This window comes from Phaenicophaeus curvirostris, chromosome 2 (assembly GCF_032191515.1).
Source record: "Phaenicophaeus curvirostris isolate KB17595 chromosome 2, BPBGC_Pcur_1.0, whole genome shotgun sequence".
Taxonomy (NCBI): domain Eukaryota; kingdom Metazoa; phylum Chordata; class Aves; order Cuculiformes; family Cuculidae; genus Phaenicophaeus; species Phaenicophaeus curvirostris.
In genome coordinates this window covers 101,540,374-101,568,169 of record NC_091393.1, presented here as the reverse complement: position 1 = coordinate 101,568,169, position 27,796 = coordinate 101,540,374, and the positions used below count along the sequence as shown (strand labels likewise).

The 27,796-nt window shown below is 35.7% G+C and overlaps 1 protein-coding gene across 2 annotated transcripts in view; it reads right to left on the bottom strand.

The window, feature by feature from the left end:
- USP34 (ubiquitin specific peptidase 34) overlaps positions 1–27,796 on the bottom strand; it is a 142,889-nt gene that overhangs the window by 46,374 nt on the left and 68,719 nt on the right. For both annotated transcript variants that reach the window (XM_069850171.1, XM_069850170.1), the window contains 24 exons: positions 27,652–27,741; positions 26,725–26,820; positions 25,582–25,664; positions 24,083–24,237; positions 23,094–23,207; positions 22,060–22,159; positions 21,766–21,925; positions 21,215–21,341; positions 20,973–21,120; positions 16,811–16,911; positions 15,307–15,516; positions 14,547–14,672; positions 12,718–12,840; positions 12,508–12,591; positions 12,086–12,172; positions 10,997–11,197; positions 9,613–9,695; positions 8,346–8,386; positions 7,261–7,385; positions 6,036–6,188; positions 4,706–4,810; positions 3,518–3,573; positions 3,297–3,417; positions 76–259 (listed from right to left, as the gene is read on the bottom strand). In XM_069850171.1, the coding sequence (XP_069706272.1) occupies positions 76–259; positions 3,297–3,417; positions 3,518–3,573; positions 4,706–4,810; positions 6,036–6,188; positions 7,261–7,385; positions 8,346–8,386; positions 9,613–9,695; positions 10,997–11,197; positions 12,086–12,172; positions 12,508–12,591; positions 12,718–12,840; positions 14,547–14,672; positions 15,307–15,516; positions 16,811–16,911; positions 20,973–21,120; positions 21,215–21,341; positions 21,766–21,925; positions 22,060–22,159; positions 23,094–23,207; positions 24,083–24,237; positions 25,582–25,664; positions 26,725–26,820; positions 27,652–27,741 (2,873 nt within the window). The remainder of the gene's footprint in view (positions 1–75; positions 260–3,296; positions 3,418–3,517; positions 3,574–4,705; positions 4,811–6,035; positions 6,189–7,260; positions 7,386–8,345; positions 8,387–9,612; positions 9,696–10,996; positions 11,198–12,085; positions 12,173–12,507; positions 12,592–12,717; positions 12,841–14,546; positions 14,673–15,306; positions 15,517–16,810; positions 16,912–20,972; positions 21,121–21,214; positions 21,342–21,765; positions 21,926–22,059; positions 22,160–23,093; positions 23,208–24,082; positions 24,238–25,581; positions 25,665–26,724; positions 26,821–27,651; positions 27,742–27,796) is intronic.

The following is a 27,796-nucleotide window of genomic DNA, read 5'->3' as shown; positions in this document are numbered from 1 at the left end:
CTAACGAACAGAAAATACAAATGGACACATTTTCCACAAACAACTCAAAAGTGATATATGAATACAGGATCTTACACTGCATATGTTGTGCCATAACCCAGTTGTGGAGCAGCCTGTAGTTTTCCACGGACCCCTTTACCATTTCTACCAACAAGTCATAAGCAGCAGCCCTTGAAGAATGTGACTTGCATTTTGGCTGTTGTCTATCTTTCAAACTTGGCAGCAAGAATAGAAGATTGAAGATATCTCTCAGAAACTCCTGTAAAACAGCACAATCAACACATTTAGAAGGTTGAACACATTCTTAAAAGAAAACAGTCATTTATTAACTATCTTCTGGAAACTTCTACAGACTTTCTAGACCCCCATCATTTGTTTACAGAACTTTCTGACTTGCACAGAATTATGAGACTCAATAACTTACTTTATACTACATAAAGTGCACTGTAACCATATTATCACCTAAAGAGAGGCATGTCCATTGAAAAAGAATGACAAATGATGTGTAATTCATTATTGATAATTTAAATTGACAAAACACACGTGTTCCTAGTAACCTGTAAGAGCACTTTCTCCTAGCAAAAGACAGCACATCGTTGTAATCATTCTACTTATCTGAATTTTATGAATCACTAATTAATCTTAAAAAATGCACTAAATTATGTACCATGTGTACTGTAAGTGTATTTTTTATTGTTTCATGTTAGGAATACTAAGTTGACTATAAAAGGCACTAAGCATAGCTGCACCAAGGCTTCGAGTGCTACACTGTTTCTTACCTTTACCATACCAGACTAATACACTAAAAAAAGCAGATGATCTGTTTAAATTTCAGTACTTTCCTTCTAGGTAGCCAACTGAATTCTATAAAATTAAATCAGAAGGATAACAAGAATAAAAAAAGATCTGTACAGATCTTTAAGAACAGGTGGTCACACTCTTCCACAAGTACAGCACCTTCTAAGAAGTGCTTTCCTCCACTTGTCAGCTATGAAAGCTATGAAGCAAACATTACTAATTAGTCATTTAAGTGGCATAATGAGACACAATGAAAGACGAAGCAGTGTTTCAACAAATTTCCTTGAACAACTAGCAATTCACATGTATACTTTACTAGGGCAGGTGACATCATCTGTAGCCTACGCTTCACTGCCTCTGCAAAATGTCTGCAATCTTAATAAATTGTATTAAATCATATTAGTAGTTTATCATTTTATCCTCTGCTTCTGCAGAATTTTGACTGCTTTCCCCCTCAAAGTTATCTTCTTGAATTTTTTTTTTAGGGATAAAATTCTTCCCCCATTAGAAGAGTACAGGCTACCAACCAGCTATTATACTCCATTCTACAATTTCTACAGTGTAATTCAAAATATTCAGTTATAGTTAGTTAAGAAGCCTTTTAACATTAAAAGGCAGGCTCTGCTGTAAAACCTAACTAAATTCTAAATATTGCAAAACATGGCTTTCTGCACAGCACACAGTAAAATCACCATAAAAGCTTTGTTCCAGTGTGCAGAGAAATTCCTATGGTCTTAACATAAAATCTTATAACCAGAGTCTTATGTTTATAACTGAATAATATGGACAGATCTTCTTCTGGTCAATATGGTTAAAATTCTTCCAGATATCTCCACACCTTGGAGAAAGAAAGTACATAACATTAAAAATAAACAGATCTGTGTCAGGTGTAGATACCACAGCTCATTGGCAGACCAGCTGCATCTACCAAATAGAGCTTCAGGCTGTACTTTCAGCTGCAGCCTAATGCTCTGCTGCAGCCTTTTCCCAAGACGTATTTTAACACACCAGGCACGATAAGGCATCCCAGACTAGAAAAGTAGTAACTTCGAAGATCTGGATTTATCTATTTCTGATTAAAATTCTCAGTCTTGTATTTGTGCTGACTGAATTCTGACACGTCAGAGCAGGGATGACAAAGAATGCTACAGATTATTTTGCTCGGAGACTAAATGCTTAACACCAACCTTGTTAAAAATACATATTTCTATCATCAAAGTGGTGTTAAGATAAACCTTTCTAGCGAAGATGCACTAGCCAGTATATTTTAAAAATGTATTTTTCTCCACTTAGTGTAGAATAAGGAAAGAAGTGATAATCTATAAAAAGCACCAAAAAGGCAGAACGAGTATTAATTGTCACAAAATGTGACCTTTAGTTTCACAGTATCTGCTGAACAATAATTTTGTTTACTGAGTAACAGAAGGAATCTGCAGAGAAAGAAAGGCACAGCAGAGCATCAGAATCCTCTGGGCAAGTCTAAACTATCTTCAATATTTGCCAGTGCATTTTCCTGGCTATTTTTCAGTGACCTCTGCTCAGAGAGAAGCATATGGTTTCACGATCCTGTTCTTTTATATTAAACACAATACAAAACTCTTCACTAATGCACTCCATGATATGCAGTAAGTGCTCTTAGTTGTACACGGAAATAAAACAAATTATACTAGGTCATGACTTAGTCGGCAAACATACTAAGTCCCTGGCTCTCAATGAAGCCAAATCCTTTTTGAGAGGTTTGTTGTGGATACTATCCTGTTCACATTCATCCATTTTTCAAAATCAAATTTCTGGCCTCCCTGAGATACATGGAGCACACTTCAGGATTCTGTACTGTATGACTCCTCTCTACATGAGCTTCCCTTTTGATTTCTTCTAAACTTTTCATATATCCAAGCTACATAAATCTGATCTTTGCATACCTCTCCTATCTTAATTTCTACATCATCCTTCCGCACTGCACTCTGTGAATTAAATTCTTGCTCTAAATTAATCAGCAAGCTCTCCATACTTAAAATACACTCATTCCAGGAGAATACATAGTAGTAGTCTTTTAAAAATGCTGTCAGTGGTGCAATTTTACGTTAGGTAGTGCGCAATGTGGACACTATTAAAACTTTTAGACCGTAAAATTACCTTGAGGGCAATTTTGCCATAACAGACACAGGAAACAGACTGGAAATATATAACATAACTGGGGGACTATCTTCTTGGTGAAACCTCACTAGATGTCCAAGCATAAGCTCAGTACAGTCTATAGAAAAAACCCATCAGTTTACGTCAACTTTAACACCAGCTTTTACATCAAAACCTTTTTTTGCTACTTTTTAATAAAGGAATTATATTATATATCATTCTAAGGCTAGAAATATGATATACTCTCATATATTTAGCCCTGAAATTAAAATTATGGAAAAAAAGATGAAATTAAGAAAGTATAGTAACAAGAGATGATGCTATTTTGACCTCTTTGTAGTCTTTCAGTGTTTTCTTCTTACCTGGCCTTCACGAGAAAATTTAAAAGGTGGTTTGTGCTTAATAACACTTGTTGCAAGGCGAAGTAGTCCTGTAAGTCCATCATCTTCTATATTACCATCTTGATGGTCAAGGATTTCTCTGCTATACATAAATATACATACAAAGGAAATGTTAAAACCCTGTCCCACTAACAATGAATATAACGTGACTTATAATTTAAATTACTGTTAACAAACCTTACCTCCGAATGCAGTCAGCAAGATGTCTTGCTAGTGCATCTAAATCAAGCAGTGTTGTCTGATTAAAAGTAAAGAAAATGGATTGTTAATGGAAAATAATTATGTACATCATAAATTACAACTTACAAGCTTAGTCTGAACCTATGATTATGTTTTTGGATGAAAATTTTTTACTGCATACAGAAAAACAGGAACATCTGTCAACCACGCTTGCAACAGTATTTTAATACATTTTATTAAAATGATGAAATTGTTTTTTAAATCAATGCAGTACAGGTCAAATGAAGTAACATTTATTCTTTCAATCCCAGATGCCACAAATACACTACCTCTACCGTACTGAAGAAAATTGGAACAGTACTATTTTAAAGAGAGATGTTTTAATTGTTATTTCTCACAAGAACACACAGTTCATCGTCTGAAGACTGAAAAGTCTCAATCGCATTTCTTGCTTGAGCAACATGCAACACGTGGCAGAACTGCAGCCTAGCTAAAAGATTCAATTAATAAAACAGAAATGGAAGGAAACTGAGCACAGACGAAAGAGGCAAGCCCCAAGGGAGCAAAATTTTTGCCTCTACTGGGAGCATCCAGAATCAAGAGAGGACAAGACTTTTCCATTATGGAGAAACTAGGGTTAAGGCTTTATCTTCCTTCTCTTCCCACACTCCTGCCACAACACTGAGAATGAACTAGAGAGACTGATATAGGGCTACCAGCCAGCTGCAGAGTTTGCCCAAAAGGCAACTTTACTTTTACCCCTTTAGTGATGTTTCAAAAGCTGTGAAAAATTTTTTTACCCTATGCTAAGTGGCTGTTCACTAAAACTTCCCTCTTTCAGCTTTAGTCAAATACTTCATAACCTTCTCCTTAGATCAATTATCAATGGTGAATCTCACAGATAATTACAGTGTTCTCAACGTTATTTTCATGTAAATTCACCCTCTGTGTGTATTACACCCATTCCATCTTCTTGACCTTATAGGTTCAGTATCTGAAGCTTCCTTTGGCCAAGAGCTACTAAATACACATCAGAGAGAAAGGAAAGCTGGGAGATGGGAAAAATACAAGAGCTGTTCACAGCAATTCACCATATCTTAAATGAAAATGCCTCATACTAAAGCAAAAGTGGTCTGAATACCCAAGTTTAAAAAAAGCAAGCCTTCATATGAACATAAAGCAAAACCTACCTGACTTGCATCTTTGACATGGATGTTATCAATCAGTTTGCACAGCAGCCAAAAATATTCCTTACAACCTGGTCGCAGCACTGTTTCTTCTTCATAATCCTCTATCTGTGAAAAGAAATTACTTTTGTTTTGAAGTACATCAGACAAAATAAAACCATGTATTACAAAAGTAGTAAAAATTGTAACTGTTACAAGAATATTACTTTTTTCAAGTCTCTATAAGATAAGCTGAGTACAAGAACAATGTATTTTACAATAGTAACAGTGCATTCTATTTTTCTTCTGCAATATTTATTGATTTTCTTGAAAGATTGTCAGAACGAACTGCCAGACCCTTAAAAAAATTTAGAATAGTATTGACTCCATCCTAACCACTGTAAATTGAAAAAAGGTTCAGTATTAGATTAGGCAAAATACGAGAAACTTGGCTGAATTCAATATTTGTTATTACAACTCTGATTTTAAACTCTTCTGAAAGGGAGTCCAACAATGCAAAATCTTCTGTAGATTGTTTAACTTTTTTTTCCTTTTTTTAAAAAATCAACAGAGTTTAAAACAAAAGTAGGATTAAACTGAGTGAATCACTCCCACCTGACGTGAAATGCCACATAGGGTCACATGAATAACTGCCTTACAGACCCAAAATCCAGGTTCATGCTTTACTGCCATGCAAGTCCATCCAAGTGCTCTCCTTCATTCAGACCTAGCTACAGCTGCTGAAGTCAGCACACCCTCCCTGATAGGCATTGCTAGGTCTACAATCCATAACTAACTTTAAGTAAAATCATCCAGGTTAGCTCAAAACTCGTCTAATAACTTGCATACATTAACAGTGGGAACTCCTCCTGAAGCATCCACGGAATCTATTCTATTTGGCAGAGCTGTGAGGACAATAATACTACAACAGAAAAATAGCAGCAATTGACTGGGGAACAGTCACAATCAGCCACATTAACAAAGGGCACCTGATCGATTTATGAACTTACACAGATTTAAAAAGGAAATTGAGCCATACATGGAAAACATAATTGTTATTCCCTAACAAGCGTGTTATGCGGACACTGAAATTCCAGAACAAAACTATTTCCCAAATGCTACTTGGCATTTCACCAAGTACAGGCAAGCTCTAAATTACTGCAGTGTCATAGCTTTTTACTACTTTTGTGAAGTTTCCGTAAGCATTTAAATCAAAAGTCTTACGATCTCAGTGTATCAGAAACAGTATGTCAGACACAATGATAATATGTGCTATCATTTTTTTCTTTTCATATTAAGAAAAGCAATTTTAAATAGATTTTTGATAAAGATTTTTAATTTCTTAAATTCTTACCCGGATTGGTTTCAGAGCTTGAGCATCAGGGAGAAATTTTAGTAATGTTGATGCAGCCAGCAGCAGAAAGGATCGATTAATCGAGTCTCCCCCATCCAGGCCAGAGAGAGATAACTTGTATAAACCATTGCAAGACTCATGGCGAACAGCAGTCTATGAAAAATAAAATAATTAAATGATTACACACACCATTTAGAACACTTTCTTCTTTTGTTGACTTTTCTTTCATATATGCATAATTAAGTTCCTCACAATACTTATCAGGTTATCAAGGTAGAATATGTCTTTTTAAAAGCACATATTACAAAAAACACACATTTACACCACTTAATGGAAAAATGCAAAAGATACTGTTCTAACAAAAAAGTTTATTTTTCTGTGCCCCTTGTAACGTATTTTCTACAGTAAAGGTTACAGCTAATTACTAAAATGGAAAATAACACATCTGGGCAAGTCATGGAAATCTGTGTGATGATGGAACCTATGCTTACTCATTCCTAACTTGCTTAATGTCACTAGAAGCCTTATTTTCCTCTTTCTTCTATTCATTTCTTAAGAAAAATATCCACAGACTACTCTCTAATCCAGCTTTGGCAGTTTGCACTCTCTTTTTTCCAGGGTTTTTAAATGGAGTCAATATGTCAATTTTTTCTGTGGTTGAGTAACAAAGCAACATTATAAAAACTATCACATCATACCCATATTGCACTTTTAAGCAATTGCTAGTAAATACAAAAATTTTCCATTACACTTATTTTTATGCAATTTTCCTTTTTTTCTTACATGAGAGAAAAATTACTTAAAGCTAAGCAAAGATTTGGTAATGATGAGCATTTTTATATCATATCTCATTACCTAACTTTGTAACAAAAGGTATAGCTGAAAAAGCATATTTAATTCACATAAGAGGGCATCACCAAGACATTGCAACAAATTACAATGAAAACACTGCCTTCAAACAGAAGCCAAAAACAAAGACAAGAGTTCATTAACTAGTTTGCAGTCAGCCACAAATGTGCCATCTTAGACAGTATTTTAACTGTATTAGACAGTATTTTAAGTATTTTTTAAGATTATTTCTTTAATGGGATTGCACTGAGCCAGATCCTGCCTACTTCTAGCAGGAAACAATATGTTTTGAATTTAATGGTAGCTTGAAAGCAAAGTTAATCTGGCTCTCTATCATGCACTAATTTGTAATGCAACAGCCTCTCCTTTAACATACCTCTGGAATAAGAAGGGTAAGTTTCTTTAGCCAGTCTTGCAAGTGATCACTGTCAGCCAGACTGGATTTCACCAAGGAGCAGCAATGAGCCCAACTCACCAAGAGCCACATTGAATAATGAGTGACTGAAAGAAAATTAGGTAAGAGTAAATCGTGCTGTAACTAAAAGAACAGGCTTTTTAGGTTGAAGAGTTTCATAGTTCTAGCACATACAACATTTACTTCAGTCATACCAATATACAAGACTAACTCCTTACTGACACATAACATGACTTAAACTCCGAATTTTACCAATATGCTCACTAAATACTGACTACTGTACTGCTGAAGACAATTCAATTTGATTACTCTTAAGTATGACCAGTCTGGGGCACAAACCTTTCCTGTATTGTTACTTCTTAAGCAGCAAGAAGGTATTTAGCTAATGTGTTGTATCGCGTCTTAACAAGAACACTTCCCTGGATTAACAAGCACTTCAGTTCCTTTCTTCCTTACAGCTAATAGCAAGACTTTGGTAGGTGATACAAGGTGTTGGCTGAGAATTCAAGTTCACAGACATCAACATCCATAAGGCAGAACAAAGTGGAAAAACTGAAGACTACGTATAAGCCTGGGAGCACATGCCTGTATTTGTGCATGCCTATGCTGTACTTTTGACTTCTTTGACACAGACCTAATTTCACAGAGGTCATTTAGACCTTTTGTAAGAAACCTCCACAATAAGGACAGACGAGGTCAAAATGATTTTTCTTAACCAGAATAAAGGTGACTACTGGTGACTCTATTATAGTGTTACATATGCTGCTGTTTGGAAGACAAGAATACAGTTGGTTTTCCTACCCAAACCAGCTCTTCTGGAGATGAAGGCTGCTACATTACAAAATTTCTATTCACATAGAACAATGTCCAGAGAACAATAGACAAACAAGTCTTCTGGGACCTCTCTGTGTATTCCCACTTAAATTATAACAGCCTTTACACTACCAAGGAGCATAATTTTATAGCATTCTAATGATGGAATAAATCAAACATGTTATTTGTCTCTTCAATATGTTCATAGCATGCAATTATTTTGCAGCACTAACCTTCATGTCTTGATCTGTGATCAGACTGAGCTTTCAACACCCTGAACAGGAAGAATATAAAGCCATTTGAACTTTGTCACAGAACATAACAGATTATAACACAGAAATACAAGTACACAAAAGTAACAACATAACTACTCTTAAGTATTCATTATGAAAATCAAAATGTTAATCTTAAAAGGATTAATTTCTTGCAGTATTCAAAACTAGTGACAATAATAAAACTATGAAAACCTTCAAATCAGCCCCTTAAAGTTCTATTAATTACAAGACAAAAAGGTCAAGAAACCCCCCCAGCTTCTTTATTTTATCAAAAAAAGAGAAAATGTAAAATGGAATGAAGAACTGACCCATACAGAAGAAACCTGATATTCTTCATAAAGAACCACACTTTGAACAAACATTTGCAAACTTTAGACAAATTTTAAATGTTTGTATTTATTTACTTACATCTTTATAAATAGCAAGGAAATGTTAGGAAATAAAACCCACACTGTACATATTTGAAATTATTCCTGTAACTGAACTAGAGGTTAAAGTTAGGCACATGAGTAAACTTGACTGGAAATTGCCTGAATGTCCTTAACAATCTGTTAAAAATATGGTGAAACACATTATCCATTACTTAGAATCAAGTAATTCTACAACACCAAATGTATCAAAAAAACTGACCTCTCCACCACCAGTCTGACTGTCATGACGCAGTCTTACACAGAATTGCTTTTCTCAGAACAAAAGGCAAAAAGTAGAACAATCCCTAACAGCCTATTTCCAAAGCTAAAATTCTGCCTTCAGTACATGCACGCTCACTAATACAGTAAGGGTAATTTCAGCAGTAATAAGTTAATATTATTAGCATAGGAAAAATAAGTCAAAACTGGCAGACAATGAAGCAACTTAAAAGGGAATTGATTTTAATTTCTTCTTTACATTGCCTTGAAATTGAGAATACTAATTGCTACAGAGAGAATAAGGAAATAGTTTTGGATGGGAATTTATGAGAGCATACCATACACAGTTTGCTGCTCTGTATCTTGTACCCTGACCATTAAGAGTTCTCACCACTCTCTTCTCTCTCACTCCTCCGATAATGGTAGGATAAATACTAGAAAGGTGATTAAGAAAAGCAAGTCTAATACCTATAGACTTAAATTTCTGATATCAGTGTTAACATGGACTACAACTGAATGAGCTATTTACTTTATTTAAAGCAGCAATGAAATGAGCACACTTGGTTATCTTTATGACAAAAATAAAAAGATTGTACCTAGGTGCCAAGTTGTCATATGTATAAGCAACTGACATAAGTCGCTGAATCAAACTGGTTCCCTGGACAAGTACAAGAAACACCTTTAAAAATTGAAGTCAAAAGAAAAAAACAGTTAATATAACAACAAGCTTTTTGATCTGTTTTTAAATTATATACACTGTGTGAATCTAAAACAAACCTACCTGTATAGAAGAAGGAAGACCAGAAGACAAATCATAACATCTCCATAGTTAAAATTTATATTTTTTTATTAAAGCAGCTCTAAAATCCTGTGTTTCACTAAGTCTAGATGATAAAATTTCATTCTATTTCTCTAAGAAAGACACTTTAACAGAATAGAAAAATCAACCATTTATTCAACCTTTTTGTGAAAACAGTATTTTTTTAAAAAGTACAGACTAATCACTTCCTTTTAAAAATCATATGCATGAGGAGGCAGGGTTGAGGGTGAGGTTGGATATGGAAATTTTGCCTGTGTCTGTAATCAACACATTTTATTGATTTTGCATTCTATTTCATTATTTGTTTTCAGGGAATCTGAAAGGCTACACAAAATTTTTATATCAACATCTGAAAAAAGTATTTTAAAATATACAGATAGCAAATCTACTTCAGTAAAAAACATTCATTAACTGACAATTAAAAATTTAAAATCAGTTATAGAAACTAGTAGCAGCATTTACACACAGCCAATGTTAACAAATTTAATACATTTGATAATTTCCCGGTATCATAGTAGCTATGGCATTTTAGGGACTTCTTCTATCAAAAATACGTAATACTTCTAGAATAGTTAAGGTATTTCCATGTATACCAACGACAGATGGGATGTTCAGCTCACACAGCTCAGATCAACACTTTCTGGCAATCGCAGCTGGTCCTGTGCCCGAGAGTAATCAATTTACAGTGAAGGTATCTCTGTTGCCAAAGTACTGCACTTCCTTGGCCTACATTAGGAAGTCAGTGTGCAGGAATGGGGTAGGAAGGTTTACAGGTTTCAGTAAGTTTACCATGCACTCACTCAGATATCCTTCATAGATTAAGTTACTTTAATGTTTACTGAAGGATTTAGTGAGGATGGGGACAGCCCATATAACAGGTCACTGGAACAATTAACTTGGAAAGCAAATTCCAAAAACTGGGGATAAAGCACTGGAATTCTGAATTCCCAGTTCAGGTGCTCACCAATCACCAAAAAAATTTTTAAAACTGTCAGGTTTAAAGCAACTGAAATACTTTTTAGAGGAGAAATAAATGTAGGATACAGTTTAATACTAGTAACTTTTTCACTTCCTTATTCTATTACCTAAATAAACACTTCACGCAACAAAGGAGCCATTCTTCTAAAGCTCACAAAGTGAGCACACTGTTTATCTCTTACCTCTGTCAGACGAGGTATATGAAGGCCCTTCACATGGTCACTTGCAGTCTTCCTTGATTTGCCTGGCCACGTTCTTTTTCTGTGACTCTCGGCTACACCAGACCAGGCAAAGACATCATGGTAAGCTAAATCCAGATCTGAAGGATCAACCGCAAACTGGCATATCAGCTTCAGCAAGCAAGCAAGACAGTCAAGCTGCCACTGTGAATAAGAGGAAAACTAAATGTTATTTTTTCAGGGATTTATTTACAAGAAAGTATACGTCTACTAAGGAATTTGAAATTAAAAGTTTAAGTATGGTATACAGAACGAACAGCTATAACTAACTGGAAAAACCTCACCTGACCAGATACTAAAGAGAAAGTGTATTAAAAAATAATTATCAACTTCTTGTTATGAAAACATTTTTATGATCTAGTCCTATTGACAGGTGCACTCAAGACATTCCACTAATCAGTGCATAAGATAACACCGAGGAAACAGGACAGAAGCTGAGCTCAAAGGTTAAGAGCCTTTTCGGCGTTGTACATAAGTATAGCACAGGACATAAATGGCACCCAGATATGCTTTCAATCTGAACATACTGAACCATGCAGAGACAATACATACTAGTAAAGTACTCCCTTCCTGATTGGCAAATTTTTACTTTTTTAGAGAGGTATGATATGCATTAGTACTATCAATGCAACTGCAATCATCGCTAAGGATGGAACCCAATTTTCTTTTCCTTAAGATGTTCTTCCAAGATGTTACAATTTTATGCTCTACAAACATATTTGTACGATTTTTTTTTTTATAATGCACTCTACAACTTTCTGAGACTGGAAAAAAAATTAAACCAAAATACATGGGAAAATACAAGCTGTGAGCTTAAAGCATAAAAAAGCAGAAGTATGAAGATTTTTTTTCTTTAAGAAAATATATTCTTCCAGGAATGTGAAACAGTCACGAAAAAGATGCTACTGCATAGACTCTGGTGGTTTCTGTTACGGTTATTTCACTTACTACAAAAAAGTAACTATAACAAATGCTGAAAGTGACAAATGACAGCTATGTTATTCTGTAGAAAAAAGGTGAATGAACACCTACCACGGTCCATGATTCCTGTTCTTTAGGCTCTAAGATTCCAGAATTGAAAATTTCTAGCAACTGTTGAAGCCCTCCAGCAGCCACAAACTGCAAGTATATTATGGAATCAATGTGAAAAAAATGCAAATACAGAAATATCACTAAGTTCAGTTAGATATCAAGCTAAGCTTCATAAATAAATAAATAAATAATCCAATCAACTATTCAGTAGGATACTTTATGATAAACAGAAGAAAGAGTTGTACACGACTATAACAAATCTCCATGTCTGGTAACACTGAAAAACTTTAAGATGTTATACCTAGATGTGAGATCAAAAACCCTAAGACAGAGAATGTTTTAAATAGGTTTTCATTCTATACCTTCTTTGAAAAACTATATTAGGTATCACAGATTTTTACTGCAGGAAAAAAAAATCAAACCTTGCAACTCCAGGTGTTTTTACTGTTCTCTATTTGATCTTCACTTGAATCATCTGAGTCTGGGTAAAGATCGCTATAACTTCCCTAGAGATAAACAACAACAATTAATTGTAAAAACAGTTCAAGAATTAAAACAACATAAAATAACTCATCAATATATACTTTGGTTCAGAAAGAAAAAAATATACTCTGTGCAAGAAGCTCTATTACCGTAGATTCACGTCTTATTCTCCTGTTAGGCTTTCCCAAAGCTTCAATTATTTCCAGGGCATACAAAAGTTTATGGGCACTTTTTATTCGCAGAAGATCCTTCCAGCTAAAGCCATCATTACCCTTAAAAGATAAAAAAGACAGAAAACAATTAACATAATTATACATAATGGTGATATATCTAGAAAAGCCAAAGAAAGGAAATGGATAAATATGATATGGATAAATAATTTGGCTTTTCATTTCATCTATTATTTAGAATTAGACAATTTCAAGCATATTTCTATACATGACAAACAATTTCAATCATGAGCATTGAGCAATGAAATTTCAGTAAACGTCTAACATTATTACAGCTAAAGTACACAGTTCTAAAGCAGAGGAAACCAAATGTTATACTATAAATTGCAACTTCCACCAAGATTTTGACGCATGTGTCCATGAAAAACTGTAATATCTAAAAGCTGTTAAATCGCAATTTCAAAAACTTTAAAAGAGGCCTTCCATGACAAGGTTACCCGCTTGATGGATGAGGGAAAGGCTGTGGGTGTAGTGTACCTGGACTTCAGTAAAGCCTTTGACACCGTTTCTCACAGTATTGTACTTGAGAAACTGGCTCCCACTGGCCTAGACAGATGCACCCGCTGCTGGGTTAAAAACTGGCTAAATGGCTGGGCCCAAAGAGTGGTGCTGAAAGGAGTTAAATCCAACTGGAGGCTGGTCACCAGTGGTGTCCCCAGGGCTTAGTGCTGGGTCCAGCCCTGTTCAATGTCTTTATTAGCGACTTGGATAAGGGGATTGAGCGCACCCTTAGCAAGTTTGCAGATGACATTTGCCAACGGGATGAGGTTTAAGAAGGGCAAGCGCAGAGTCCTGCAGTTGGGACACAAAAGCCCCGTGCAGCGCTACAGGCTTGGGGAAGAGTGCCTGGAAAGCTGCCTGGCAGAAAAAGACCTAGGGGTTGGTCGACAGCCAGCTGAACATGAGCCAGCAGTGTGCCCAGGTGGCCAAGAAGGCCAATGGCATCTTGGTTTGTATCAGAAATGGTGTGGCCAGCAGGACCAGCGAAGTGATTCTGCCCCTGTACTCGGCACAGGTGAGGCCGCACCTTGAATATTGAGTTCAGTTTTGGGCTCCTCACCACAAGAAAGACATTGAGGTCCTGGAGTGTGTCCAGAGAAGAGCAACGAAGCTGGTGAAGGGTCAGGAGAACAAGTCTTACGGGGAGCGGCTGAGGGAACTTGGGTTGTTTAGCCTGGAAACAAGGAGGCTAGGGGGAGACCTTATCGCTCTCTACAAATATCTAAACGGAGGCTGTATAGAGGTGGGTGATAGGTGAAAGGACAAGAGGGAATAGCCTTAAGCTGCGTCAGGGGAAGTTTAGATTCCAACCTAATGATTCTATGAAAATTTTCATCTACAAGGCAAGAAAAATAGGTAACTACCCAGGTTTTGAGCTTATAGAAATGAGAGTACAAAGGGATTACCATCACACTAGTCATAATGTTAAAGCAAGGCTGCAGATGAAGATACTGCTGTTTCAATTCAAGCCAAAAGACTGTGACCGTTAATATTGACTATTCTTTTCATTTATTAAATAATGTTTTCAAAAAAACTCATAAAAAAACCCTGCAGGAACTAAGCTAACATCTCAGTTCAGCATAATTTCATAGAAATTATTAGATTTATTAAGTTTACTTGCGTCTCAACATAATTCAACATACTTAACATTAAAGTTCCTATTTGGGGAAAATTCAACCAGAACACTAGACACTAAAATAATCACGTATAATAAAGATAAAAATGTAAACCAAGCATTCTTTGTTTACCTGCTCATCTGAAATATTTTGGAATGCCTGCAACATATTAGGGCACGTTGGCAGAAGCATCAACAGTTCCCAGACACGTCTGGATAAGTTTTCTGCATGGAGATGGAGTTCTTCACACCTTGCACTCTGACAAACCATAGAACAACCATTCCCATCATGAATTTTGGTGTGAAAATAAGATTTCAAAGTCCAAAACTGTGTTTATTCTTAATTAAGAAGCTGCTTCCTATCTAATGTACATCCATAAATGGAACATGATAGTTGAAGTCTCACTGAACCTCGCAAGAAACTAAGTTCCATTATCTTTACAGCTAATGACATATTTTGAAATATTAGAGTGTAAATAAAACTTACAAATAAACTCCTGGTCTGAATATGCTAGTGGTTATTTAATTTCCCACAAGCTAGCAATAACATATAAGGCACAAATTTTTTTGCAATAAAACCTTCACAAACATTTCTTCAAGCCAATTCCCACTATTAGTCATCTATTTAAATAATCAGTATTCTTTATTAAGGATTACTTTTTCATAGTTTCTACAATATTCAGAACTTCTGAAGTGGATCAGAACAACATTATTAAGAAAATCAGAAAAATCATTATAATGATTATACCGTACTTTAAATGTGAATATACAGACAATAAACATATCCAGCAATTGGAATGAACACACCAGGAATGGGATGGATAGATAGGAAAAACTGACCCAATTAAATAAGACTTAAATGTAATGAATCTAATAAAATTACTCTAAATTACCTCACTATCTTCCATCGCCACTTCTCCAGAAGGAGGCTTAAAAGAGGCAAGCATCTCTAACAAATCAAAAAGGGTGGTAAGATGAGGTTCTTGCAGGAGTAAAAGCATTGGAATGTTGTCCTTCTGAGGAGGAGGTAGACAAGATGCTGGAAGTTGAACACCTTCACCTTTACGTTCTCTCCTTGGTGCGCCCAGGGATACAAACACCATCTAGAAACAGAGTGAAACAAGGAGACACTTTTAAAAATGTGTACGCTAAAACCATGGAATGTCTTCAACAGGATCAGAATTAAGGACTTAAAGATACATAAATATCTTTGTTATAAAATCTTTACCGAGCAGCACTTTGAGCAACTGCCACAATTTAAGCCTGGTTTTGCTTTCATTTAAGGTGTTCATAGTGCAGTTGCATACATTTGTTGCCAGAGCAGACAGTCCTGTTTCCTTGTCCCTCATCCTTCACTTTGTTATTCAGGGTAGGGAGACTCTAGTACCGGTCTGACTTCTCAGTACATTAATGAAAAGGCACAAAACTGAGATCAGTTTGCTTTAAGGACCAGAAGAAGGACCAAGAACCCCTAGTTATTCAAACTGAACGTTACTCTTCCTCCAAGTTCTGCAAGCATAAGGATAGATCTGATTGCACTATAGTTCAATTCTCTAAAATGATCCACATAAAGAATTAACTCAAGTCATTCAGCAAAATGAACCAACAAACAATCAAAGACATAGTCCAACAGATCATCCAATCTGAACTGCAAGAGCCAAGACCGATCAACTGCTACAATTGCTAAGAGGCAGCAATGGCACATGTAAGCACATTAGCTCGCAAAAACCTTTCTAAAAGCATGTTAGCAGGGAGGTTGTAAGTTTTTGTTTCCTTGAGATAAAAAGAATGTATGTGATGAGCTGCTGGTAAATTTTGTTACAGTCCTACCTCCCTAAAACAGTCATTATGTCATTTCTCCTTATACAAATCAAATCAGGTTTTTCCATGCTGTAGACATCACCAAACTTACAAGTAGATCACTACAAGGAACTCTGAATCAAAATTAAAACCTACAATAGGCATTAAAAAATGCTTCAGATTTAACCCATGAAAGGAGAGAGCTAGCCACTGCTAATGTGGAAATAATATGAGTTCAACCATTCAGACAAAATGTGGACACTTGATTTTGTCTTCATTGGTCTCTAGTTTTCCTTGGTCAATGAATAATTGAAATTTTTCTTTCACTCCTTGAGTTTTACATCTGCTAATAGAGCTAAAATTAGGTTTTTAAAATTACTATATATTTTTAAGACTGACAACAGCAGCAAGGACTGGCTGTTAATTAGAGCTCGCAGGAGTCACGTGCTGGGCAGCCTGAAGCACTGAGTTTCAGCAAACTGTAGAATGCTCCCAAAGAAAAATACATCTTCAACCACCACTACGTATATCAGCTACTGTAGACAAAAACAATACATCAAGCGATATTCTTTAGTGACTGCTATTTGCTGGTACTACCTGCATATCCTTAAAACCCAATTCATGAAGCGTCTTTTCATCATAATCAGTTGTCAGTTCATGCCCAGATGAAATCATTCTCACAGGCCCCATGAGACCACCTAGGACAAAAAAATTGTTTTTGTAAATTTCCAGAATCATAGTTTAATTTCTAATGAAAGTGATAAGACTTATTTTTAATAGCACACCCTTCAGCAGCATTTAAAATGAGGCAAAACTTCAATGCAATTTCCTTATAAAAACTGGTTATTACAATAAGGTACATTTCCTTGCATGTAATTAGAAATACCTTTTCAATACAGTTCACTCGATTTTGTAGTGAAAAGTGTCCACCATACAGATTAAAACATACCTTACATATTTTGTAGTAAATTACGCTATGCCAGAGAAGGATAATGGAAAATTATTGTGATAATCAATAAAATCCCTTTGTATCACACACACCTGTTATAAAGTTGGCAAAGGCAAAGAAGCAATAATTATCTTTCTTAAATATAAGTTGGAACTGAACATGTCATGCACTTCAGAGAGGAAAACCTGAGAACACTCTCCAAAAAGTTCTCAACACTGAACAAGAAATCTTAACAATTAAAAGATTAAGAATTTAATTTCCTTTGGCACAAACAATCAAGCAGTAACCAAAATGCACAATGACTTTGTATCTCAGAGTACTCCTATAGTCCTAACCATCAATTCCGGTGCATGAAGATATTCTTTCACTGTCACAGACATGCATGGTGTAATGCATTTGTGGTCACCCTGCTGCTCCTGGTAATTGCTAAAAGCCTGTCACTTGTAGTCTGCAGCCACACAATCTCTGCCGGTGTATCCACACAATAAATCCAAGCGATGCTTCCCAAAATCAGCTGAGATACACGCACAAGTGCTGACATTTCCAAACCACAGCAATCTAGTGAGATGTACAGACAGTAACTTTGAGGGAACGGCCAGGTAACGGAGATATAAGGCAAATACATATGATCCTCAAGACCTGCCCAAACAAAACGTCCAGGATGTTCTTGGGAAGAACTGGATAGACATCAGCCCTCCAAAGACATCTGTCAGTTAAAAATAAAATCATGAAGGTTTCATGCGGAGTTGAGAATAATCTCACATATTCACTACTATTCCCATCCTTTTCAGCTGGCTGCTTTGACACTACAATGCAGCCAGGTAAAATAATTTCAAACAGATACAGGCAGGCAAACACATCATCCACAAAAATAATACATAAATCTACCATCCTCTGCACTTCAGCAAACTAGTAACAGATTTCAGAAGAAAGAATACAATAAACACCCTGAGCGAGAAGCAAATGCAATCTCACATTTCTCTCAGCAATGAAGATTTCATATGAACAAGAGATGTTACAATACATACTGGGATCTCAAAAGAATTATGTGGTAATTGTCTGGTAAATGTGGGAGGGAAAGCAAGTTTATTGTACTGAAAGAGAGTTAAAAGGGATATTTAACAAATGCGAATGCATCTACTACTTACAGATTCATTCCCAAAGTTTTGGCTAGTGGGCATTCTTGGATATTCCCTTGACAGAAACATAATGGCCCAGCCTTCAGAAATGTACCTGTACTCAGAAGCTGCAGCTTCACTTCCCACAATAATAGCTATCTCACTTCTGTACCTTCTCTTTAACATTAATTTTCAGTGTCCTCATCTTCTCAAACTAAATTTCTTTTTAAGATAACAGGTGTTAGACATGACTGGCATCACTTCAGACATTCCATTTGTTCATGAATCTCAAGAGCAGGAAAATCAAAACAACACTTTTGGCAAAGGTGCTGGAGACAAGGCAGCCATCCCCTCAGCAATGAAAAGGCAGGCTAACAGGACTGCTGAAGGAGGCCAACAGCATGAGGAAGTGTCACAACAGATGAAATTCTAGATTTCTTTCAAGAGCCAAAAGTTAATGAAAACATCCCATTATCTCTGTTTTGTGAAACTGGAATGCCACCTGAGATAACAACTAAAAATCAATTAAGGATAATGAGATTCAGCTCTCTAAAGAAAAGGCGAGAAAAAACTTGTGCTCTGACATCATGAGCCTTTAATTTTAACTGGAAATTGATAAATGCTGGTCAGATTTCTACCTCAGTTGATGAAATAATTGCCATCTCTGCCTCTTAACCAGGAATTGTTTTTTGTTGTAGATTACCTAACGCAGGTATATTAAAATGCATATAGTAAAAAGGTCACCGAGACAGAAACGTGCACTATGTACCTTACCTCTCCTGCGATGCAGAATGACCCAAGTTTTAAAGTGTAAACAGTCATAGAATCAAAGAATCATAGAATAACCAGGTTGGAAGAGACCCACTGGATCATCGAGTCCAGCCATTCCTATCAAACACTAAACCATGCCCCTTAGCACCTCGTCCACCCGGGCCTTAAACACCTCCAGGGAAGGGGACTCAACCACCTCCCTGGGCAGCCTGTTCCAGTGCCCAATGACCTTTGAATCATAATTCACACAGATTTTTGTTATTACAAAGTCCCTTTCTTTTGTTTTTAGTCTATTAAAAACCAGTCCCAAAATAGGGTACAGATGAGTAAAAATACAGGTGTCAAGCGCAAGTCTCAGTTTCAGTCCTATCTTCTAGAAATCAGCGGTTGTAAAGTAAAAGTCACCTGACTAGACTATTCCAAATGCAAGGTGGCATGGGCAGAACAATGCAGAAACACTTCTTAGATTAATAAAGAGATTTTGCCTATTATAGGATTTTACGCCTCAATCAGCCAACACAGATATCAATTACAAGATGAAGCACTTAGAGACATTAACACAGGTTTTAAACCTAGTGAGGGACGCTGGGTTTATGAATCCACAGATAGAAGTTTTACGGTTCTTCCATTTTCCACAGTCAGATTATGCTAATAATTACTGTAATAAAACCAGAAAAAGTAAAACAACATCCACAAAAAGTGGGTATCAGCACAGGCATTCTGCAAATGATATTGTACAAATTTATAATGACTGAACTGCAGCTGCTGCAGGATTGCAATTCTGGATTTTCTGAGTCATGTGTTTCTAAAATCCCAGCTAAAACAAAAACAAAAATTCCTGCTACGTGGCTATACTTGGTGGAAAACAAGATAATTTCTTCACTAAAGCAGCTTCTGTCTAGAAAAGGATTTCACAAAGAAGGTAACTGAGATGCCTAAAATTCAGTTTGGTTTATTGACAATGTATCTCATTAAAACATTTTTTCTAGAAGTTGTTAAACTAAGAAAAGAAAGTCAGATTCCTGGTTACGTATACACCAATGGTCAGAGGTGTTGGAAAAAGAACTTAACGGACAGAATTTGTTCTGAGAAGATGTATTATGTGCTAACTGTTGCTCTTAATGAGAAAGAAAACAGGAAAACACTGCAGAGAAGAAAATCCAGAAAACAATAACAATTTGTACAGAGGTAACCAATAAAAATGATATAACAGACAGCATCAGTAGGACTTAGAAAATGTTCTCCTCCTCCTAAAAGACAAAGCAGAAACTTTCATCCACTCGAAACACAGAAAGAAAGGGAACAACAATAGGAAGCATATTCATTGCATTGTAAGCAAACAATGACCATCTCAGGACCAAGGTGACATTCCAAATGAAGAGCATCAAAAGAGGATAAGTAATCATTATTACTAAAGGGTAATTATAAATTAAAAAGCAGTTGCAGGAGTAAGGAAAACATTACACCTGACTGGAATACATATATGTAGCATATAAATTATGACTCTGAATCATGATTTCAAATTCTGAACCAATAGCAGAGCCAGAAATGTATAAATTTCACAAAATGTAGAATAAGGTTCTATGTAACAGAATCTCCAAATTACAGAAAACAACACAATTAATTAAAACAACAATAGGAAAAATAATGTGGGAAGAAGTCTACTGGGACTCAAGAGCATGGCTAGATCTAACGACCTTTGGCGGATCTACATTTTCTTTGCTATTTCAAGTAAGTGGTAGCACTGAAGAAACAACGTTATTAATTAAAAGTGAGGTTGATGCTAACTATAACTACAGGTAGAAGAAAATAAATAATAATGCTTGCTTACTTAGGATGTCTGAGGAAATAAAACCCACAATTTTCTAAGCAATAAATGGACTCATGAGGGCAAAAAATAGTTATGAGTTCTACAGCTTACCAGGGAAATCCCCTTTGCGGCTGCTTTGGCCAAACTCCTGAAGCTGTGCCTGCTGATTTATCTGCTCCTTCTGCAAATTTTCATACCAATGGGTGACTTCTGCCCGTAGATCAGCCACCTGGTCACTGGGATACATTTCTATAGTCATCTGAAATAAAACACGTATTTTATGTTCCGAAGTGCACAATGGACTTAGTGGAATTTAAAATGTAGAATGTACTTATAAAAGGGCTTTCAACTACCTTGTCAGGAAGTCCAGCTGGCTGACATACAATTCTTAGTGGTAGCGACTGTTTGTCACTCAGGGCTTTCAAGTGACTGCCGATACCAGTGCCTTCAATCTGCCACTGTCTTAGATGATACGCAAACCTTAAGAACAGGAATAAACATTGAAAAGGTATTTTTGTCAAAACCTATTTAACACAAACATTTGATAAACAATGAGAGGAAAGACAAAACTTGCAGCTGCATTCACTGCTTTTTCAGGATAAGAGGAAGTTATTGATATTCTCACTATTTTTCTATTAAGACTAAAATAACTTCAAAGAAGTTTCTTTGGTGAGGGACAGGGAAACATGAACCATGTTCATATGTCTTTACAAAGGACAAGGGCCAACTCTAGTAACCGTTTAAACTTTAATGTATTACCTTTCAAAATTATCCACTACTATCCTTACTTCACACAAAGAAAACCACAAAAACTAAAACTTAAATTAATAATAACTCATTAATCATTATAACAAGAGGAATGTAAATCAATTCTGCATCCAAATATATGAAGGGAGTCATTTACCTTCTCCTAAAAGCCTCCAGGTGTGTCTTCAGCATCAAGAGTCCTCTTTCAATAATGGTCAGACTAGAATGAGAGTCTCTCTCAAGGTTACTAGAAGCTATCATCAGACTCTCCATACACTTGCTAATAAATTCCTGTTCTTTTTCCAGACCAGTTTTACCTGTAATATGAGTTAAAGTAAATTATGTATGCACAACTTTGGGACTATGCATTTTAAGACTAAGAATGAAAAAAAGATTATGCTAGGTACTCTTCATAACATTCTAAAGATAAAACAAAACTAAAAATCCATACCATTGATATAATAGGAGTTGATGTACTGGATGGCTGCCCGACTGACATCACCAGAATGTGCTCTTAAAGCAATACCCCAGAACTGGTCCATGCCACACAACTGTTTTGACAAAAGGAAAACAAACACAGAAACAAAACATTGCCTCATTATTTTACTGGGAGCGATGCTTTTCTGACTGGAAACATGTTATTTGCCTCTTGAAGAAATTACTAAAAATATCTCCATTTTTCCTGTGCTCGGGTGCTCCTCACTGCACGCATCAATCACTATGAAAGTCTTTCACGACATATTTCCATACTTTGGAATATGAGGAGAACTGATTAGTATTCAAGAGTGCGTTTTAATTTTTGACAAACGAGAATAGGTTTCAATGAAGCCTTAATACCACAACTGTTATTGATATTCACTGCAAGAACAGAAGTTTTAATAAAAATTGCCTCAAATAAGTTCACAGAAAAATATCCCATATATAATTTTATTTCTAAGATAGTATCTGTATAAAAAATACAGAAGACAATCTTCTAAAGCACATCATATGTAAACTGTGACACATTTTAATGTAGTTTTCTAGTCAGAATCAAATATGCCTAACAAGAATGTCATCTGAACCTTCTTATTTATAAAAGTGAATATTACCCATTCTTTAAATACAATCGAGAATACAGTTCAGTTACGCTAAGAATATGATACACTGCACAAAGGCATGCAGGAAACAGTTATCACTTTCTTTGTGGTTTCCTATCTCTGCCTCTAGAGACAAAAGCCACATATGCTCAAAGTCATGAGGGAATGTCAGGAACATTGGCCTCTTTTCTTCCCATTTCACTGTCCTGCATTTGGAAGTTTTGAGTCCTTATCTTCCAAAGCTCTTCTCAAGGCAGAAATCTCCCACCACTACAGGCTGTGACATAATTATCTCAAACCAGTAAACAACATTCAAGGCAATTAAGTTCTCAAGAGATATGCTGCTGCAGACAAGTAATTCAACTTTCCCGCTTCCTCAGAAACACGTGAGCACGGAATCTAGGCTTACCTCTGAGTTTGAGCCACCATCATATGCACTAGTAGCCAATCGAGCCAAATTACACAAATGCTGGAAGAGGTTTAGGCCAGTCATACTAATAGTTTCAGGTTTTAGTTGTGGCATCTAAATAAAACGAATGTACTTCAGTGTGGAAAAAACACACTCATTGATGCAACAGATACATATTACATGGAACTTATTTCACTAGCATTAGCACAGAAAAATGTCATTGTTACTACAAAGCATATTTGAATGTAGTAGATTAATTAAAGTTTGTTCTTGCAAAAGATCACCCCCTCCGAATTTTACATATAATACAAAAAAATCAACTATAATTAGCTTAAAGAAACCTCCTTAGCACCGATTTGGATTGTAACAGTGCAGAGGGAACAAAAATTTTTACTGCTTAACTTACCAACACCAGGACAATTTTTTCACCTACGTGATGTGTACTCACATAATTAAAAACTAGGCAAAAAACATATAACGTTGAAAAAAAAACTAGACTACACTAATTACTGCACAATGTATCCATCTTGTAATGTCATCTATTGAAATGGATGAGACCCCTTGCTGAAAGCTCTACTGTTGCATCTTTGTATTTTCAGTGGATGCGAAAATGAGATTTATACACCCCTCTCAAAAAGAAGAAAAGTAATTTGTTAAGTCTGGTAGCTATATTTCAAAAAGCAATGTATAGTTTTGGGTAGCTTTTTTTCCTCCAAATGGAAATTAAGTGCTACATAGCTTCAGCTACAACACGCACGCTATCTGCAAAGAAACATTCAAGTAAATAGTAGTGCAAAAAGACCTAATACCAACTTGTTCCCCTCTTCTCTCTAAGCAGAGAAAATAATCACTGCATGACAACTGGGGCCCTCCTAGACTACTGAACACATATTTTCCACAGAAACGGTTTTAAATACATTAAATAGTGCTGATATGGAAAGAAGTGCTTTTATTAGAATTAGTAAGGTTGCAATAAACCCTCTACATACCTTTTCCAAGAAAAGATGCTTATAAGTCTCCATACCCATAGCATGCTGATCTTTACTTCGTACTTGATTTAAAAACCAGTGTAGTGCATCATCAAAACATTCAGAATCTTCTACTAAGCAATGCCACAGGATGTCCACTTGTTCTAAACTCAGCCCTAAAATTAGGGAAGTACATTTAACTACTCCTTTATAACATCAAATACACAGTGATACTGTACAAGACCCAAGAATGCATACAGAAAGATACCAATAGCTTTTGTCATGATAAGAAGCTTTTTGAAAGAACAAAAGAAAAATACACCAGCTACCAATTTAGGAATCATACACTCTTCCTCTTTCAGAGTGGGCAATCAGCTACAGTTTTTTGGTCATTAGTGCTGTCAGCCGTTACTAAACCAGTGAGTAGTGTGGGCTGACCTGAGACCTCCTACCAAACAGCAGGTTGGTTCTCAATTTACAAATAATTACTGGGCACAGCCTAGAGTCCAGCTTTAAGCTGAGTATTGACACTGTGCCTGAAAATGGTATCACTCACTATTTCATTTTTACTCCTTTCAAGAGAAATGTATGTTTATTTTCTTAGTTGGCATATAAAAATTTGTGATCCCAAAAATTTCTTTAAAAAGAATTGGGGCTATCCTGTCAACAACAGCAAACAGTGTTAAAGGGTTTTAGTTTTTTTTTTCTTTTGGCTACAGGTATTCTTATTGCATTCTATATTCTACTCTAATGACCAGAAGGACAAGCTATGCATTGCATGCCGGCCGTGACTACTTCCAACAGAAATACCCAAATGACTCCTCCCTTCAGTTGTTTTATTAAATGACCTCAATATACAATCAACTGAAAGTCTGTACAGAGCTGATGCTGAGACAACGTTGTATTAATTTACAAGGGCTTAAGAAGAGAGCACCCAAACCAATTTATGGAAGGGAGAGCCACCAAGAGTTATTAAAACCACAAAAAATTATGTTCAACTTTAAATTATATCAGAATTCAAAAGAATTCTATTTTTTACCTTGTAGAGTGAAAAGATTTCAGCATCTGTACAGACCAACTATCAAACAGAAAACTTTTGCAGTAGACCCTACAATGTAAACCGATATCTGACAGTATTAAATTATAAAGAATTAATGCTTTTTGGTATCACAACTTAATTACAGTGCACTCCAGTAGAAGATCACTGGGAACACTATGGACATGAACCAAAACCCACAAATACAGACTATACTGTCTTCATTTCAGTAATGACCACAATCCTAATACTTAGAAAAACCAAAGCACAGGGGACAGAAAAATTTGTTCACACAGAACTGCAATAGAATCCAGACTCCAGTGTTGGTTCTGTGCTTTCATTGTTCTTTTGAAACAGTATCAGAGGTTATTTAAAACTGTAACTGTTTAGAACATTATACTTATTTAAACTAACACTGATTTTTAAGAACAATCTAAGCCTTACTATGAGATGCTCCTCTGATAAGGTCACATCAAATACTTACTGAAATGATCTGGTGATCCTAGAGTTGAAAACACACACGTCAGGAACTGAAGACGAACCTGAACTTCTGCGCTGTGGCTGTATCTAGAATTTAAATTTGTATAAAAATAGAAGTTTATTTAATTGATATTGTCATAATTTTTTACCACACACACAGGTGTGCCTCTTAAAACCATAAATAACTTTTCTTATAAATTCCTTTCTGAACTTCCAGTTCAGCACATGGTCTACGGACTCCAGCTGTACACATTGCAGAATGATACCAAACAAGTAAAATGACATCCTAGCTGTTACTAGATAAGGTACCTTTTTTTGTTGTTGAGGGGATTGCAAGTGGGGTTTTTCTGTACACAGTCCAATTCAAGTGCATCATTTTGTCATTAGCAACTTTCAAGATCTGATCTTCATTTTTTCTCTAACTTGTAAAATGCTGATATTTCTACTCTGAATTCCCTATTCCAGCTGATACACACTCTTTATAAAAATACTTTTATAAGTCATAAAAATATTAACTTTATTTATATTGATAAGGTAGAAGCTTAATGGTCAAAAGAGCAGAAAAATATATTGGTTTGCCTGAATTTAAAAAAATTCATCACACTTCCAAACAGCTTTTGGGGTTATTTCTCACTAGAGCAATGCCTAGTATAATGGTGTATAATGAAGTGAAAATTTGACCCATAAATAGGAACATTTTTCAATTCTGGGTGCTCATATTTACATACTGACTTTGACATATGAATAGTCTATTCCTCCAGGTCTGGGAGGTCTAATCAGTTGTGCATGTACACCTAATTTTAATCATACAGACTCGAAAGTGCAGATGAATATGTTAAACAAAAAAAACCCCTGCAAAGATTAATGGTAATGGATTTCAAAACTGAAACATTTGAATAGTTTTATGATATGAAATCACTTTAAATTGATTTGAATTTATAAAATGTTTGTGTTTTATTTCTAAACAAGCATGCAACATAACATTTAACAAAATGACAGGAAAGGAAATTATTTTAAATGTGTTTATTTTTACAGACCTTCATCTCCCTAAGTACGTAATGTTTCTACAGAAAGTACTCATAAGAAAGCTTCAGAACTATCAGAAGAAAAGCAGAAATGTTCAAAACCAAGTCAGTTGAGTACTTACAATGCATGTTTATGCCGTCCTTCCCTGACTGCCTGAATGTAGTGTACCAAATTATCAAAGAAAAGTTTCATCATATTGAGTTCCTTTTCTGCCCACCTGTGTCAATTTAAAGGGCAGAAAGTATTACAATTTGCTTAAAAATAAAAGCTACAGAAATTAGGCAGTTGTTACAGGAAAATTGCATTCACGTACACCCAAAGTAAACATTCCATTTTCCATCTACTATGAATTTAGGAGTATTTTGCAGTACAGTACTCTCTTCTTCCTTTTCATCATTGTTATTTTCAGGCATAGGACTGACAGAGAACCCTCCCTTCTGAGACCATGAAAACTAAAGGCCCTAATTCAGAAAAAGTCTAAGCCAAAACTCAGAACTGGGCATGTATTTAAATGTCAAGTCAAAAAAAACCCAATAAAAAATGCTGGCAATCACTGTAATCTTTCACAGAAGTTCCTGTAGTTTGTTCTCTGCACGCAGATGAGCCAGCTACATAGTTTGTCATCATAAGGAATACTATATTACATACCTTCATATTTTAAAGGTTTTCTTATAAACAAAATCTTTTATTATCAAGAAGCATTCAAGATACAATCAGAACAGAATGATGTAACATCAAGTCATCACAACCTTTTACAATATGCTATTATTGGATGTGTAGATGTCTGCAAGCCCTTTGGGATTTAAAGGGTGGAGATAAAGAAATTGTATAAATTAGTCTTCACCTCAGTTATGACAGTAATGTGTTTTATGGAGAAATACAGGCCTGAGTGATTTGACAAGCTCATACAACTAGGCCAGGTAACAGAGAGATGAGAACCTCAGGTCATTATTAATTTGGACCACACTCAAGGAGCAAGCCTTGCTGCAGTCCTCTAAATGTCATCACTTCTGCTGGCTTAGTCTGTTGGGGACAGGAAGCTACTTACATCGTTATCCAATGGGTATCGTAACTGCTCCCAAATTGTTGAAATGTACCAAACAGCTTTGGAAGAAGCCGAAGTGAAACTACTACTGATCTAAAGGAGAAAGAGAGAAATGATGACAAGGTATGATTGTTACAAAATTAAAAGA